Here is a 15726-nt window from a genome sequence, read left to right as displayed (position 1 = left end):
GTGGAGAGAGAGAGAGAGAGAGAGAGAGCAGAAGGTTCTAAAAGGACATCTTCCTGCTAGTCTTGCCAACATGAACTGACACTTCAAAAGGAATATTGTGAAACAGCATTTTTCTTCATGTTTGCATAACAAATTCCTGATATTGCGACATTTGTGTTTATACTAATTTATTATCCATCATGGAGATATTCAAGGGTACCTTCATATTTCTATTCAGGTTGGCAAAACATTCTTGGGGAAAGAAAACTTGTCTGGCAAATAAAACGTTGTGGCCTATGGACCTGGATATAAGTTGATGTGGCCGTTTCATAGTGTACCACAGCAACCATTTGGCACAACTGGGCTGGACTGGTATGAAGAAAGCAAGACTGGAGATTTTTACCAACCTAAAGAATTTGTTGTCTTCTGATATGCTTAGTATAGTTGACTGACTTTGTAAATATATGCATATATCTGGAAACAGCTCCTTGAAAATATTTGTATAGGCATTTGCCATAATAGTTTATAGATGTTCTGTTAATGTGTAAAATATATATTATCCATCTCATTACACATTGAATCACAATTAGCAAAAAATAATTATGGGTGAAAGTTCATGGGGAATTGACATAGAAGCACTAATTTGACAAAGCATGTTTTGCAAACAGCCCTCCCCTCAATGAAACTCAGGGTTTCTGTAAATCACGTGACTTAGGAAGGTACATGGGGTCATCCTGGTCAATGACCACACACTGGGAATGGAATTTAGGTTTTGAGCTGTTAATGGCTGGTAGGAGTTGAGAAATCTGTCAATAATAAAAGCAGAGAAGGCTCTTCTGCCGTTACTGAAGCAGGAGTGAGAGGAAGGCAAGGTTCTGCAGACGGAGCACACATCTCTCACCACAATGAGCTCTGCTGCCTTCTTGCTCTTCAGCCTTTTGTGGACTGCACAACTTGTCACCTGTCATAGGTAGGAGTCAGGAGCATACTCCTAGGAGTACACACTTCTCCATCTTTATGATTGTAAGTTTGCTGTTGCTAATGCTTTCTTGTGCTGTCTGTGGTGAGGTTCCTGGTGACATCTCCCAGTGTGTTCCACGTTGGAGTAAAGGAGCGTGTGTCCGTGCAGCTCGACCAAACTCTCTTCAACACGCCTGTCACTCTCTACTTGGAGCATGAGACTTCTCGTGAACTGATGTCTAAAAGGGAACAGGTTGTTTTTAACAGTGGGGATGAAGGGAAAACCAAGACTGTTGAGCTTGAGGTACAACCAGATTGGATCAACACAGTCCTCTTCAGTCACACAAGTACAAAATGTGTTGTGTTGTTGATGCTGTATGAAAGTACATATTTTATGGAGAGCGTATTATATTTATGAAGTGTTTACTTATTGATACAAGCAATAATACTCCTGTAATCAGAAAACCTTTTTACCAGAGATATTACTCACTCTTTTGAGGCAAACATTCAGAGGACATGGTGTCTGAACTATTTCTCCTGACAGGTGATGAATAGACCATCACGCTTGATATCGGCTAATGGAGAGCCGCCTCATCTAATGCTGGTGTGTGAAATCCAAGGTAATGAAAGGAAGATGACCAGGGTTCTGGTGTCCAAACATAAAGGTTACGTGTTCATCCAAACAGACCAGCCCATCTATAACCCCACTCAGAAAGGTAAAAAGCAACACTGTGAAAAGTATTACAGCAAGTTCAAGTTCATTGTTTATTGTCATGTACTCATAAAAGGATTTGAAGGAATAAATAAATAGTAGTAATAAGGAATAAATAGCATTGCCTAAAAAAGGCATTTTGAGTGTGTGTGTGTGTGTGAGCGTGTGTGTGTGACAGCAATTACCTACAGTAAACACATTTTAAAGTGTCCTATATTGATTTTGTAATGAATAATGTATACCACAACTATGTTAAGTCCTCTGATATCCTTTATTGCAGTAAAATACAGAATATTCACACTAGACCACACAATGAGGCCTCATGAAGAGGTTCTTTTCGTCTCTATAATTGTAAGTAAACCTGAAACTAATCTCTGATATGTATTGGGTGTTTTTATGTGTTGATGTTTTCCTATACATTTCTTCCACAGAATGCTGGAGGAAATCGAATTAAGCATTTTACAGTAAAATCAACAAATGGAATCATTTCAAAGAACTTTGACATCCCTGATGTTTCAGAGTAAGATAGACTCTTTAATACTAAATTAAATTTAATACTAAATTACACTTTACACTTTTCTGCTTTTTTGCACTTCTGATTAGAGGCACAATGCATTTAGTTGTCTCTGTACTTGTACTCTGCACAATGACAATAAAGTTGAATCCAATCTAATCGAATTACATATAATATTATTTACAATGGCCTCAGATTATACTGCTGTTACACTTACTTGCACCAGTTAAACATGGGCATCTGTCAGCACGTGATGATCACACACACTCATTCTTATGTCCTCAACCCTAGGCCTGGAATATGGAGGATTAGTGCACACTATGAAGGGGATGAGAAAAAGGCTGCCACTCGAGAATTTAAGGTCCAGAAGTTTGGTAAGACGGAATTGCTGCTCTCACTATACTGTGATACAGACATCACATCACATCCAATTTGTTCTCTTTTTAAACACCTACATAAATAGACCACACTGTGAGCGAGAACCACAATTAAATGGTCTGGCACACAGAGTACTGATGGTCTAGAGAAGGTCTCAGTTTTGTCATATTTGCAATGCTGTGCAATACATCAAACAAGGTCAGGTGATCATTTCAAATACTTTCAAGAGTTTAAAGGTCTTAAGTAAACTGAATGGAAAAATGCATTACCTTCTCTTGCTTTATTCATTTCATTTTCTCTATTCAGTTCTTCCCAGCTTTGTTGCATCCATTAAACCAGAGAGAAACTTCTACCTGGCCAACTCTGAGAACTTCTTTTTTTCCATTGAGGCTAAGTAAGATGAGTTGTATTGGTCAAAATTATAATTACTGATGGCATTTAAAACTCTAAGCACTGCAAATCAGCATGCATGACTCATGATGTATCTTCTCCAAGGTATTCTTATGGGGAGAATGTGGACGGAGCTTTCCATTCCCGATTTGGATTGAAAGTCCGAGGAGAAGACGGGTCAAAAGAAGAGAAAAGTGGACAGAAAGAAATAGACTTTATCAAGGGCATGGAACAGACAGGGACGGTAAAAGCCTGATCATGTTCAACATTTGGTTCAGTGAAATCATGAGTTGAAGTAAAATCAACCAACCCCCTGGCTCCTGGCATCTCATTTCAGATTAAGAATGGGAAGGCGCAGGTTGTGATCCCAAATTTTGAAGAGCTCCTCAAGGCAAAGAACACGTCAACACGTCAACTGGCTGAAGCAGAGGCAAAGCTTTATATCGCCGTCACAGTCACTGATATAAAAAGTAAGAAAAGACAGTATGTTTGTGATTCTGATATTTCTCAAATGTATCATATATTTTTTAGAATAGATTGATTTTGCCATCTAGTTTCCTTGTGTAGTATGTTGATGCTCCAACTGGTTTCTCTGGCACTGCTTGAGGTGGCGAGCTCCAGGAGGCTGAGGCTACTCTTCCCATTGTTCTCCATCCATACTTGGTGGACCTGTCACGGGTCAACTCCCACTTCATCCCTGGGCACCCCTTTAAGCCAGCTGTAAGGAAATGTTAATACTATTAGGAAGCAACATTTGTGTTGAAACAAAGTCAGTCAACCCATTATGACTACAAAAGTAAATGTAGCCTAATGATAGCACATTGGCTTGATAAATTTAGTAAAGATATATTTATATTACCGGTACATTTAAAATATGGGATTTTAGAATATTCTTTGATGGAATAAACCCATGCTTTAGTGGCTTTCAAATGATTGTTTAGAGTTCCTTAACTAAGCATTTTGGCCTCTTATTTTGCAAGAATTTTACCATATTCATCTTTTTTTTTACTGATGTTTTTGTTTTTGGAAAGGTTGTTGTCCGGCTTCCAAACGGCTCTCCAGCACCTGGGATCCAAATGCAGATTGAAGTGTCAGAATCCCAAGAGAAACGATGTGAGATGAAAAGTAATAATGATGGAGTTGCATATTGTGCTTTTAACATCCTGCATAAAGCACATTCCATTACTATTAACGTAAGTAACTTATTTATTGTTTCAGAATATCAGTGACCTTTTAAAAAAAAATTCCTTAATGGTGTTAAATATTTTAACAATAATTGAGATACTAATAAAATCAACCCCCTGTAAGTATTTCAGTTGAAATGCACATGACATGCCTCTTTCTGTTGTGCCAGGTTACTGTAGAGGGCGCAGCTCATGAGAAGATTGTGGCGCGTGCCTCCTCTCCCAGTGGCAGTTTCCTGTATCTCAGTGCAGAAAACAGTGTTGTGAAGATGGGAGAGCCAGTTAAGTTTCTTTTCAAAGCTATCAATGCAGCCCCAGCAGATGGCTTTTTCTACTATCTGGTGAGTGGGTGCACATATCTGGTGGCTTTATAGGGTGGGACTATGCCTATTATCCATGATGTATCATGTCATGTCATGTCTTGCTGATTGAAGGCATTGCATCGCTGCTCAGAAGGCATTGCATTGCTGCTCATATCTTGCTCATAGAGGGCACTACAGTGGCATCTGAGAACAAGTCTGTTTGTGATGTTCCAGATTATCAGCAAAGGAGAACTCAGACGTTCAGGCTCAGAGAGGGCCACATTGCTAACGCAAGTACAGATATCGATCACCCACGACATGGTCCCATCGTTTCGTCTCGTCGGCTACTTTTACCACAGCAATGGTGAAATAATATCAAACTCAATATGGGTGGACGTTGAAGATGTGTGCCAAGGAACGGTGTGTAAAGCATTTTGATACTGTATGTATTAGTATGTTGATCCAACATGGATTTTACCGCATAACCAATCACCCAGTTGTCAATGACTGGAAGGTGTGTTGTACAAGGATACACCCTTGCATTAGCCAGAATTATGCTTTGAACGCTGAGCCAGTGTAAAAGGAATCAGTCAACAGTTGTGCAGCACTATTGAAAGCTAGTCTATGGTGAAGGAGGGTCATTCAGGGGATTGTGCATCTGTAAGACATTCTCCTCCCTTTACTTGGTTTGCACAGTACTCTTCTTTGATATTTGAACTTTACAACATAATTGTGGTGCTAGTTTATATGTTTATTCATTTCCAGATAAGCTATGGGTGTTCTTGGATAGTGTTTTCTTAATATTACTACTACTAATTGCTAATTAATAATATTACTATTTCTTTTGGCATCTTTAGATTGTATTGTCTCACAGTGGAAAAAAGGTAGAACCAGGTAGATCTACCAAAGTGAAGATTGATCTCGGGAACCAAAAGGCTACTGTAGCCCTGCTGGGGGTTGACAAAGCCATCTATGGCCTGAATTCACCCAATAAACTCACTCCCAAACAGGTAGTTCTTTTGAGTGATGATATCTGGTATTGCTCTGTGCTGTAACGCTAACTGCAGTAAGTTTAAACGTTAAATGGGCTTTGTCTTGTGGGAAGGTGTTTTCCTCTATGCAGTCCTATGACTTGGGATGCTCTTACGGTGGAGGTTCAGACACAGCTACGGTCTTCAATCAGGCTGGACTCTCCTTTATCTCCAGTGGCAACATGGCATCTCAGATGAGGATTGGTAGGATTACTGACCACACTCTGACCATTTCTGTGAGGCAGAATATTCCATCCCAGAGGTGTGGTTGAGAAGAACCGTTATTGTCTGCTATATTCCTCAGGGTTCAGCTGTGAATCAGGATTCAGGCGATACACACGTTCCCTGGACCTGCAGATGAAAATGTCAGAGAGAGGTACTCTCTAACCCTAACCATAAACCTACCTCTTTTGAAAAAGTAATGAAAGAAACCATACTGGCCTCAATCTATCTGCTTTGCATTTCTATGAAATAAATGAACTGATTTTACCCAGAACAGACAATTTGTGAACAGACCCTAACACTGTAAAAGATTGCTTCTGGACTACTGGAAATCAGGATGATGAAGATGGGTACATGGTTATAGCTGTGATTTAGGGATACTCTTTAAGCTGCAGCTTTATTTTATAGTTACAGTGCGTGAGTCCATTTCTGAATGATTTTCATTTGAATCATTAATGATATCACTCACCCTATCTTGATTTGTAGAACAGCGCTACAGCGACAAGAGGCTGCAGAAATGCTGCCACAGTGGGTTGGTGCAAATCCCCATGCAAATGTCATGTGAAGAGCGCGCCAAGAGGGTTGAACTGAGGCACGCTAAGGACTGTGTGGATGCCTTCCTTGACTGCTGCCGTGAGGGCAAAAGGCTAAGAGAGCAGAAGATACAGGAAGACAAGCGGAAAGGAATTGGCAGAAGTATGAACTGTTTGACTGACTAGAACGCAGTAGTGAGCAGTTTGAGGACAGTACACATAGATTCTAGAATTCAGTGCCCAGGGGGTCATTTGTTCATCTTTATGTAAAATTGTTAACTCAACCTAAAAACAAAAGAACACAGACACATTAGCTTCCATGGTCTCTGAAATTACATTTTCTGAGACTAAAATTCATACAAAATGTTTCACTGCTGATCTGTACATTTAATCATCTGTTCTAAATTTCTATTAATATATGATATGTTATATTTTTTTCACAGCTGCTAGTGTTGAAGATATTGAGGATTTCTTTGATAATGAGGTGCAAATGATTCGCCAGTACTTTCCTCCAAGCTTTGGCTTTGTTGAAATACCTGTGGATAAAGCGAAAGAGTAAGTTGATCACCTCATCCTATCAGTGGTGAATGCTATATGCTGTGCTGTCGTGCCCTGACTTGGCCTTGTCTGCTTCTCAGATATCTGTTGAATATGCCAGATTCTATCACAACATGGGAAATTCAGTCTGTCAGTCTTTCTCAAAGTGACGGTACCATCACACACAGTCTTCTTTACTCTCTCAGTGTATAATGTACACATATGTAGTATTCCTCAAACGGTATTACAATAGCACATTCTAAACGTTTCCTATATGTTTTGTTCATTACGTTTATAGGTATCTGTGTAGCAGAACCTTTGGACATCACGGTTTTCAAGGATGTGTTTCTTTCTTTGAGATTACCTTACTCAGTGAAGCGTTTTGAACAGTTGTCCATCCCAGTGGTGGTTTACAACTATGGAGAGACGTCTAGAGAAGTACATTGTACAATACCTCTTTATGCTTTTATGTGTGTTTTTGTACCATACCTCTTTATGCTTTTATGTGTGTTTTGGACTAAAACAGCCTTTGTTTACAAAGCCTGTTTGTCTTCCAATTCAGTTAGCTGTTCACATGAAGCAAGTGGATGGACTGTGTTCTCCTGCTGCCAAAACAGCCAACTCCTATCAGAACATTCGTGTGGAAAACGCATCTTCCCTCGTTGTCACGTTCACTGCGGTCCCAATGACACTGGGCTCAATTCCAATCATAATTCAGCTTTATGATCGAGAAGATGAGCTTGGTGTGGATGCCATTGAGAAGATGCTGTCAGTCAAGGTCATATACAGTAGAGCTTTGCTTCCTTTGCTTTGCTTCCTTCACTGTCATGGTCATATACAGTAGAGCTTTGCTTCCTTCACTGTCATGGTCATATACAGTAGAGCTTTGCTTCCTTTGCTTTGCTTCCTTCACTGTCATGGTCATATACAGTAGAGCTTTGCTTCCTTCACTGTCATGGTTCGCTTCACATTCTCCTTTTCTCTCTAGACAGAGGGATTGCTGAAGAGAGAGGAAGAGACATTTTACCTTAACTTAGATGGTGAGGTGACATCTATTGATTACAAACTGACATTTTCTCATGTAAATACTAAGTCAGTGATTAATCACATGACATGGTACAAAAATACTAGTAAAAACTATCCTTTTGTTTTAACTCTTTAATGTAGGGTGATGACAAAAGTTAAATTATTCCTGTGTAGTTTTTGCCCCATCTGGTGATGGTGATTGATCATTTTAAGCACTCCAGTAATGCGTTGTGGTGTAATGTTGTAAATGAGATCTGAGGCCTAGAGACTGGAAGATATTCTTGTGTTCAATTATAGCTACAGCTAAAACAAATGACCACGATATCCTTCTCCATTTCTAGGAACGTCCGAGAGGAGTTTGACCATTCCGGGGCATTTTCCAAACAGCACCATCCCTGACTCTGGCACCAATGTCTTTGTCAAGTTAGAAGGTTCTAGATTCCATTCTCCTTCCTAATGAAGTGTTGATGTTTCTGTGAGGCTGTTGTCTCTGATACGCCTGCATGGTCTTTGCTGCAGGAGAGGTGTTCGGCCAAGGCACCGCTGTGCCCATGCTCTCCGCCTCCAAAGTGAAGGACCTGATTAACGCCCCAATGGGGTGTGCTGAGCAGACCATGATGCTCATGTCCCCAACTGCCCTCTCTCTGCGCTACCTGGACCATGGCAACCATTGGGTTCAGCTACCACCAGGGAAAAGGGATAAGGCCATCGATTTTATTGAGAAGGGTAGAAATTGAGACATTGTAGTACATACCGGTACATACCTGGACATAATAATAAATGCTAATAAAGGGTTGGGCAGACAGTAGGTAGTGAAATCAGTGTTTCATCTTCTCAGGTTATGAAAGAATTCTGACTTACAAGAAACCGGATGGATCATACGGTGCATGGCTTCACCGTGAAAGCAGTACCTGGTGAGCTTTCTCTTATCTTCCACAATTCTAAATATAATACCCCCCCCCTTCATTTCAGCACTATATTTTCCACTTTTATTTGAAGGATCTAGGGACCTATGTATTGTGCTGTACATTTGACTGGGTATTTTCCAGTCTGTCTTTCCAAAGATTCCAATATAAATCAGAATAAATGTGGACATGGCGATATGACCTAGATGTGCTCTTATGCTGTAGGCTCACTGCCCTTGTGGTGAAAGTGTTGTCACTAGTGGCTGGGCGTCAGACAGACGTCACTGGAGAGCAGGGAAAACGAGAGAGAGTGATTACAGAAGAGGACATCCGGCTATCTGTTCAGTACCTGGTGGATGTGCAAAATCCAGCAGATGGCTCTTTTTCTGACCCTAAACCAGTTATTCATCGAGAAATGCAGGTGGGTAGCCATCTCTGATGCTAAATGTTAAATGCAGTGATATTCCGTTACGGTTCTATTCCAGTGACATAATAGACAGTATCCCTTGTGGGTGTTGTAAACGTGATTGTGTTCTCGGCCCACAGGGAGGGATTGGAGGTGTGGAGGAAGAGGTGTCACTGACTGCGTTCATCACCATCGCCATCAATCACTCTCTCCCTTTCCTGACAGGTACAGGAAAGGCAAAGGCGGTAAGAGGATAGAAATGGTCTTGCATAGTTTGTGATGAGTATTGGTTCAAAAGTACAAAACACAAAAGAGCTATACACATGGATTTGTAGTGGCTGCTCTCTTGTAGCTGAATTTTTTGTTCTCCTGAAATTCTGCAGGAGGCCAGCATCTCTGAATCTACAAATTACCTTGTGTCCCGTGTTGGTGACCTGAAGAGACCTTTTGCCCTGGCCATCACAACCTACTGTTTATCTACTTGTCTTCCTGACCGCACACTGTCACAGTCTGCTTGGGAGAGACTTAAGAGTATCGTCACAAAAGGCACGCTGTGTTATGCTTTGAAATCTGTCTGGAAACACACAATTATTCAGAAGCTAAAAATACAATTTAAGTTGAAGTCTTTGGTTGTTTGCTTGAAAAAGATGGATCTTACAAAATCATACATTTGTGGAATTCTTATTTTGTCATGAGAATGTGCTTTGTGTGATACATTCAGCAAATCTATGTTTTCATTCCATCAGAGGGAGAATGCAAAGTGTGGCGTGCAAATTTTGAGTTGGATGATAGAGGGCGCCGTTATATGTCTGCCGAGGCTCTGACTGTGGAGACCACTGCCTATGCACTAATGGCTGCTGTGGCGCAGAAGGACTTTTCATGGGCAGAAGATGCAGCCTGCTTTCTGGCAACCCGGGAGAAGTACAGTGGGGGCTGGAAATCCACACAGGTTTGCCAATCATTCATTCTGTTAATCTGACCCTAGTCGCTGGTCACCACTCTATGCCACACTGACCCCTCTGATAGATGCTTTAGCTCACAATCTCACAATCACCAGTAAAAAGATTTGTAAGACTGTGTCCAGTGCAATACATTTATTTTCTTCTTGTTGAAGAAAAAAAGGGAAACCTCTCATTGTTTTGTAGAAAATGGTGTCAGATATGTTCTTACTTGAATATGTATGAGCCAAAAGTACAAGGCTATGACTATCACGTCTTTTATTTGCTTCAGGACACCATCGTGGCCTTAGAGGCTCTTTCAATGTATGCTATGAGCAGGCCTGAGTCTCCCTACACTAAAATGGCAGTGTTCTTCCATGTCCCGGGAAAAAGTCAGACTGAGTCCCTTGCCATGAGTGGCAGTAGCCTTCCTGTAGAGGCAGACCTGAAGGTAACCCAGCATCAAACCCCTCACACACTCAAGTCCCTGCTATCATCTACCTTGTGAAAATCAAATTACCATATTTATCTTTCTGTCTGTCTCATTTTCTCATTTTCTGGCATTTTACTAGAGGTTAGTTGGACATAGAATAAGTGCAACGGTTAAAGGAGAGGGCCAAGCCAAAATGAAGGTCAGTATTCATGTGTGTTTCTTACACTCGACTCAGTGTTGTAGCACCCATACACTACAGTACTACATTCCTCCTCAACTTCCTCCTTATTGCTTGATGCATATAAAACAAGGTACATTATAAAACATATCATATAAAACAAGACCAGACACATTTTAAGACTCATGGTTTTGCATTCAAATCAAGGTTGTGAAGGTCTTTCATGTCTTGGATCAAGAGATGAGCTGTGATGATGTCTCTATCAGTGTGACTCTAACAGGCAAATTGGACTACACTGGTAAGACAGACTAATACAGCATTGTTAATATTCCATAATGGACAGCAATCATAAACAAAAGCTGACTAGGGAAAGGGAGTATGTCAAAGTTTGTCATTGTCATTGGCAATCAACTGTATTCTTATAATGGCATCTCCAGAGGAGGTTGTTCAGAATTACAACTATGAGTATGCAGACTATGGAGATGAGAGACGTGAAGAGGAGGATGTTCCCCGAACTGCAATTGAATGGTTTGATGCTCGCAGCAGACGGAAGAGGGACACGAAACAGAGTGTGAACTCACAAGAGAATGTTATGTACACTGTTTGTGTAAGGTCAGTAATCACTAAAATGTAAAAGATGAATGTTGTACCATTACTAGATAAACGTTATACCATTACTAGATAAACATTATACCATTACTAGATAAACATTATACTTTTACTAGATAAACATTATACCATTACTAGATAAATGTTATACCATTACTAGATAAACATTATACCATTACTAGATAAATGTTATACTATTACTAGATAAACATTATACCATTACTAGATAAACATTATACTTTTACTAGATAAACATTATACCATTACTAGATAAACGTTATACTTTTACTAGGTAAACATTATACCATTATTAGAGAAATATTATAATATTACTAGATAAACGTTATACCATTACTAGAATGAGGCTATGTAACTCTGCCAATAAACCACAGATGGTATTTATGACAGTGACATTTGAAAAAAATTGCATTCATAGAAGAACATAAAGTCATATGAATGGTGTATCTGATCAAAGTTACTTGCTTTGAATGAAATGGAATTTGTTCTCAGTTACAATTTGGAGCGGAACCTCACAGGAATGGCCATTGCTGATATTACACTACTAAGTGGCTTTGAAGTTGAGGTTGCAGATCTAGATAAGGTGACACCTAACCTATTCTTTTCTTTTTTGAAAACATTGCATTCATTTACACACAGTTCTAGACCTCTATTTGCAATGCTTTGTTTACCTTACAGCTAAAAGAAGGAACTGATCAATACATCTCTCATTACGAGGTCTCATACAACAGAGTGCTCTTGTATTTTAATGAGGTAAGATGGCCTTACAAAACCTGACCCTCATTTGTGTAAACTCATTTATTCTGGTAAAGACATATTCCATTGCATTCTAACTGGGGCACACAGCAAAATGGTCATTGCTAACTATATTTGTCGCATGGCATTATGAAGCTAAAGGGATACATGCGAGACGCCTTCGTCCTCATAATGCATCCAAATATCCAAGTTCTCAGTACATGCATTATTTTAAAGTCACACCATTTCAATGAAACAAATTGTCATTTAAAGTCAACCTGTTCATTGTGCATTGTTTGTCTGTAATGACGTAGATTCACGGTGGAAGGGAGTGTGTCTCATTTGGAGCCAGACAGGTAGTCCCCATAGGCCTGATCCAGCCTGCCCCAGCAACGTTCTATGACTACTATGAGCCTGGTAGGCCCTGTTTGGTTTCTTTATTATTGTGAAACATTCCATTGTTGTTATTGGTGATATTCATGAATTAGCTTGATTGTTATGCTTTTGTCTTTTACTTGACAAATAATCAATTCCCAGCAATGTGAGCATATGCATATATGAGGGAGTCATGGATTTACTTTTCTCACCTACAATTTGCTTGTCCAGAGATTTTACTATTTAATTACAAGGACAAAAATAAAGGGCACCAGGTCACGTTCAATGTTTATAAAGCAACACCAACATTTCCCACAAGTGTTGCTAAATTGGGAATTATGATATTCTACTTTATTGTGATTTGTGATTTTGTGATTCTACCACTGCATGAAAATCCACAAATTTCTCCTGTCATGTCTTGTCTTGTTTTTTGAACCTTGGTTGTGTCTTCTGTATTCCACAGATAGGAAATGTAACACATTCTACTCCGCACCAAAGAGAAGCAAGATGATATCCAAGCTCTGCTCTGAGGACGTCTGTGAATGTGCTGAAAGTAGGCGCTGAGATCCTTACAATAAGTCAGTCTGAATGGCAGGAATACAGTACAGTATACAGATTATCATCAGAAACTCTCAGATTGATTGATAGATTGACACGCTAAGATAAAATATACATTGTGATTTTGTTAATCACTTGGATAAGGATAGAGTGGGTAGATGCGTTGCAAATGACAGCTAAAATACCTAAACCATAACCATATTCAGAAACAGTTTGCTCACTAAGTAAAATGGTCATTTAGCATGTTTTTATGTATGAAAATTGTTTTCTCAGGACCATGTTTCAGAGAGAAGAAATTTTCAACAGAAAATGAGATCAAGAAGTCCCACCGTTTCGATCATGCTTGTTACAATCCAGTCGTGGAATATGGTTTGTGTGTTTCGCATATGCATGCATGCATTCCAAATAGGCAGATATAGCCTGCTGGATAGATGGAAAGATCATGATCAGGCCTATGCTTCTTATAACCTGTGTCTCTCAGTGTGAGCAGCACGGCTGTCTGAAACAGTGCAGTATGTTACAAGACCTACAGTGTACATCTAGCATTTGTCTGATTTGACTTGTTTTTTTTAGGTTACAAAGTCTTCATTAGTTCAACCACGCAGAAAAGCAATTTTGAGCTCTACAGTGGCATTGTAAAAAGCATTTTCAGAGCAAGTATGTACGCTTTTTATTTTATTTATTTATTTTTTTACTTTTTGAAAACTGTCCATGAACTCCTGTTCCGTGTTGTTTTGTAGCTGGGGACCTGTCAGTGGGTGTGGGAGGCACCCGTGTGTTTGCCAAGAGGATGCAGTGTAAAGGAAGCCTGGAAGTGGGGAAGACTTACCTCATCATGGGCTATGACGGGACCACCAAAAACGCACATGGCCAGTAAGAGCGCTCATTTCAGTGGATGAACAATTGTAATTGCATATAATTGTGCATGTGAACATTTAGATGTGTTTTCGATTTATAGTTCATTAGAATCCAATGCATACATCCAATACATGGATCATTTAAACATATAAAACAAGATACAGAATGTGAATATTACATGAATGTACTGCAGTGGCAGGTGATGGTTGCTGTCTTTCTGTCTTTCCTGCAGAATGCAGTACCTACTGGATTTTAGAACATGGGTTGAACAAGAGCCTAATGACTGCAGAGCAACAAAGAAAAGGCAGTATTGTAGGGAATTTAAGGAGTTCATAAAAGAATATGAGTTGGATGGTTGCACTCTGTAATCTGCCGAAGGACACAACCGTAATATCTTATTTGAGTTTTTGTTATTTGTTTTGATAATACTGTACATCAGTATCCTCCTAGGACAATATCCTACTTCAGCTACTTCCTACTACTTGTAATGTGCCATATAATATAGCCTACTTATAAAGAATGTACAATGGCAAAACATTATTGTCTTGATTTTTGGTCCACTCATAGCTAGTAGAATTGGTTACTTTGGTGTCTTTAACTTTTTTACTCACTGATGAGAGGGTCATTACCCTGACAAATAAGAATTTTGTCTTTATGCTGGGGTACATGCACATGGAAGCCCAACTAAGGGAGAGGCGCAAAAGTGCACATAGCTCTACAATGAAAGAGTTCCATCCAATTGAAATAATATTGACATGGAAATCATTGTGTGTTGGTCAATGTTGATATTGTGGTGGGCAGCCACAAATAAGTCCATGTATGGGAAACACTGGTGTCCCTGGACTGCCATACTGATGGACCTGAAAAGCACTTTCCCCATAATTTTATTTGTTGTAAAATGAATTCTCTCCAGCAAAACTGTCCCATAGATTGCTTAAGTTCTGCTCATAGTCTCAAGTTGCAATGATCAGGTCTCCATACCTTGGCACAAGTGAGTTTTCACCCTTAAAACACAATGGTGTTTCATGGCTATGAACTAATTTAAAGGAGATTTTATTTCTTCATAGTGATTGTGCTGATTAATGTCAGAATTAAAGTCCTAATATTTATATATTTACATGTTAATATGAAAGGTATCTGATCATATCAGATATAATTGTATCTGATCATATCTGATATTATCTGATATCTTGTAGTTTTTGGTTTTATATATTTGAAAGTGTGAAGGTCACTGTTTGTGAATGTTATACCCCCAAATCCAAATTGCACACACAATTAGTCTAATATGCTCCTGTGTGACAATAGATTCCTTTCGCTTGTTCAGTGTGTGAAGAACCACTTTTTACTGACCACACACATGTAAAGGAATACACACACACACACACAGGCGCACGTCGTGTGGCAGGGGGTCATGCATCTACCCACTCCATCGTTTTCAAGTCCGGCCAGCACTCAACTCCATTCCTTCAGTGGGGTGATTCAGTTTCTTCTGCCATACCTATTTATTTATTTTTTTTCTAATTTTTTATTTTTTTACGTTTCCCCCTTTTCCCCCCTGTGGCAGTTTGAGTCCTGAGAGAGGCCTCTGTGCTTTGAGTAAACTGCTTGACATCTGCAGGCCATCACTGGGGGAGGGGGAGCACAGGGTTAAAGCAGTGCATGTATGCTAACGGGACGGAGTCTGACCTGGCCTTCTCTCACACACAGTAGCTCTCTCTCTCTCTCTCTCTCTCTCTCTCCTGTTTTCTCCCTCTATTCTATACATGCAAGTATATGATCACTCACCTACAATATCTCTTACCTTTTAATATCTTTAATATCTCTGTTTCTCCCACCCAGCGTCAAAGACAGATTGGTCCATGACACACGTACACAAAGACCTTGTCAGGACTGACTGACTAAGAGAATAAAAGGGACAGTAGTGCCTGCTATCATGCAGATACGT

At 39.7% G+C, this 15726-nt stretch overlaps 1 protein-coding gene across 1 annotated transcript; it reads left to right on the top strand.

Annotated features, from left to right (window-relative positions):
- Positions 1 to 822: 822 nt before the first annotated feature.
- On the top strand, positions 823 to 14316 carry c4b (complement C4B (Chido/Rodgers blood group)). The gene is made up of 41 exons (XM_076281311.1): positions 823 to 949; positions 1048 to 1243; positions 1484 to 1655; positions 1932 to 2002; positions 2083 to 2171; positions 2457 to 2539; positions 2850 to 2937; positions 3039 to 3177; positions 3271 to 3403; positions 3541 to 3653; positions 3965 to 4126; positions 4288 to 4458; positions 4654 to 4839; positions 5277 to 5429; positions 5525 to 5654; positions 5755 to 5826; positions 6159 to 6368; positions 6649 to 6760; positions 6844 to 6914; positions 7041 to 7180; positions 7305 to 7520; positions 7731 to 7782; positions 8110 to 8199; positions 8288 to 8494; positions 8607 to 8682; positions 8899 to 9094; positions 9220 to 9324; positions 9463 to 9708; positions 9801 to 10028; positions 10310 to 10468; positions 10590 to 10649; positions 10836 to 10926; positions 11066 to 11240; positions 11748 to 11838; positions 11934 to 12008; positions 12305 to 12407; positions 12829 to 12918; positions 13197 to 13292; positions 13497 to 13580; positions 13664 to 13796; positions 14014 to 14316. Exons 1-41 carry the CDS (start codon positions 885 to 887, stop codon positions 14147 to 14149), a joined length of 5265 nt encoding a protein of 1754 aa, XP_076137426.1. The 5' UTR covers positions 823 to 884; the 3' UTR covers positions 14150 to 14316.
- Positions 14317 to 15726: the final 1410 nt, after the last annotated feature.

Source organism: Alosa pseudoharengus, unplaced genomic scaffold (assembly GCF_046254945.1).
Source record: "Alosa pseudoharengus isolate Yale_2024_CS ecotype anadromous, Long Island Sound unplaced genomic scaffold, YU_APseudo_1.1 YU_APseudo_1.1_scf_12, whole genome shotgun sequence".
NCBI lineage: Eukaryota > Metazoa > Chordata > Actinopteri > Clupeiformes > Clupeidae > Alosa > Alosa pseudoharengus.
This window is presented reverse-complemented; position numbering and strand designations above follow the sequence as displayed.

Excerpts from the sequence above, each read along its gene's own strand:
- c4b (XM_076281311.1), top strand. The coding sequence starts at position 885 with ATGAGCTCTGCTGCCTTCTTGCTCTTCAGCCTTTTGTGGACTGCACAA. Across the intron at positions 10,650-10,835 it reads AGGGCCAAGCCAAAATGAAG|GTTGTGAAGGTCTTTCATGT; the intron begins GTCAGTATTCAT and ends ATTCAAATCAAG. Across the intron at positions 13,797-14,013 it reads ACCAAAAACGCACATGGCCA|AATGCAGTACCTACTGGATT; the intron begins GTAAGAGCGCTC and ends TCTTTCCTGCAG.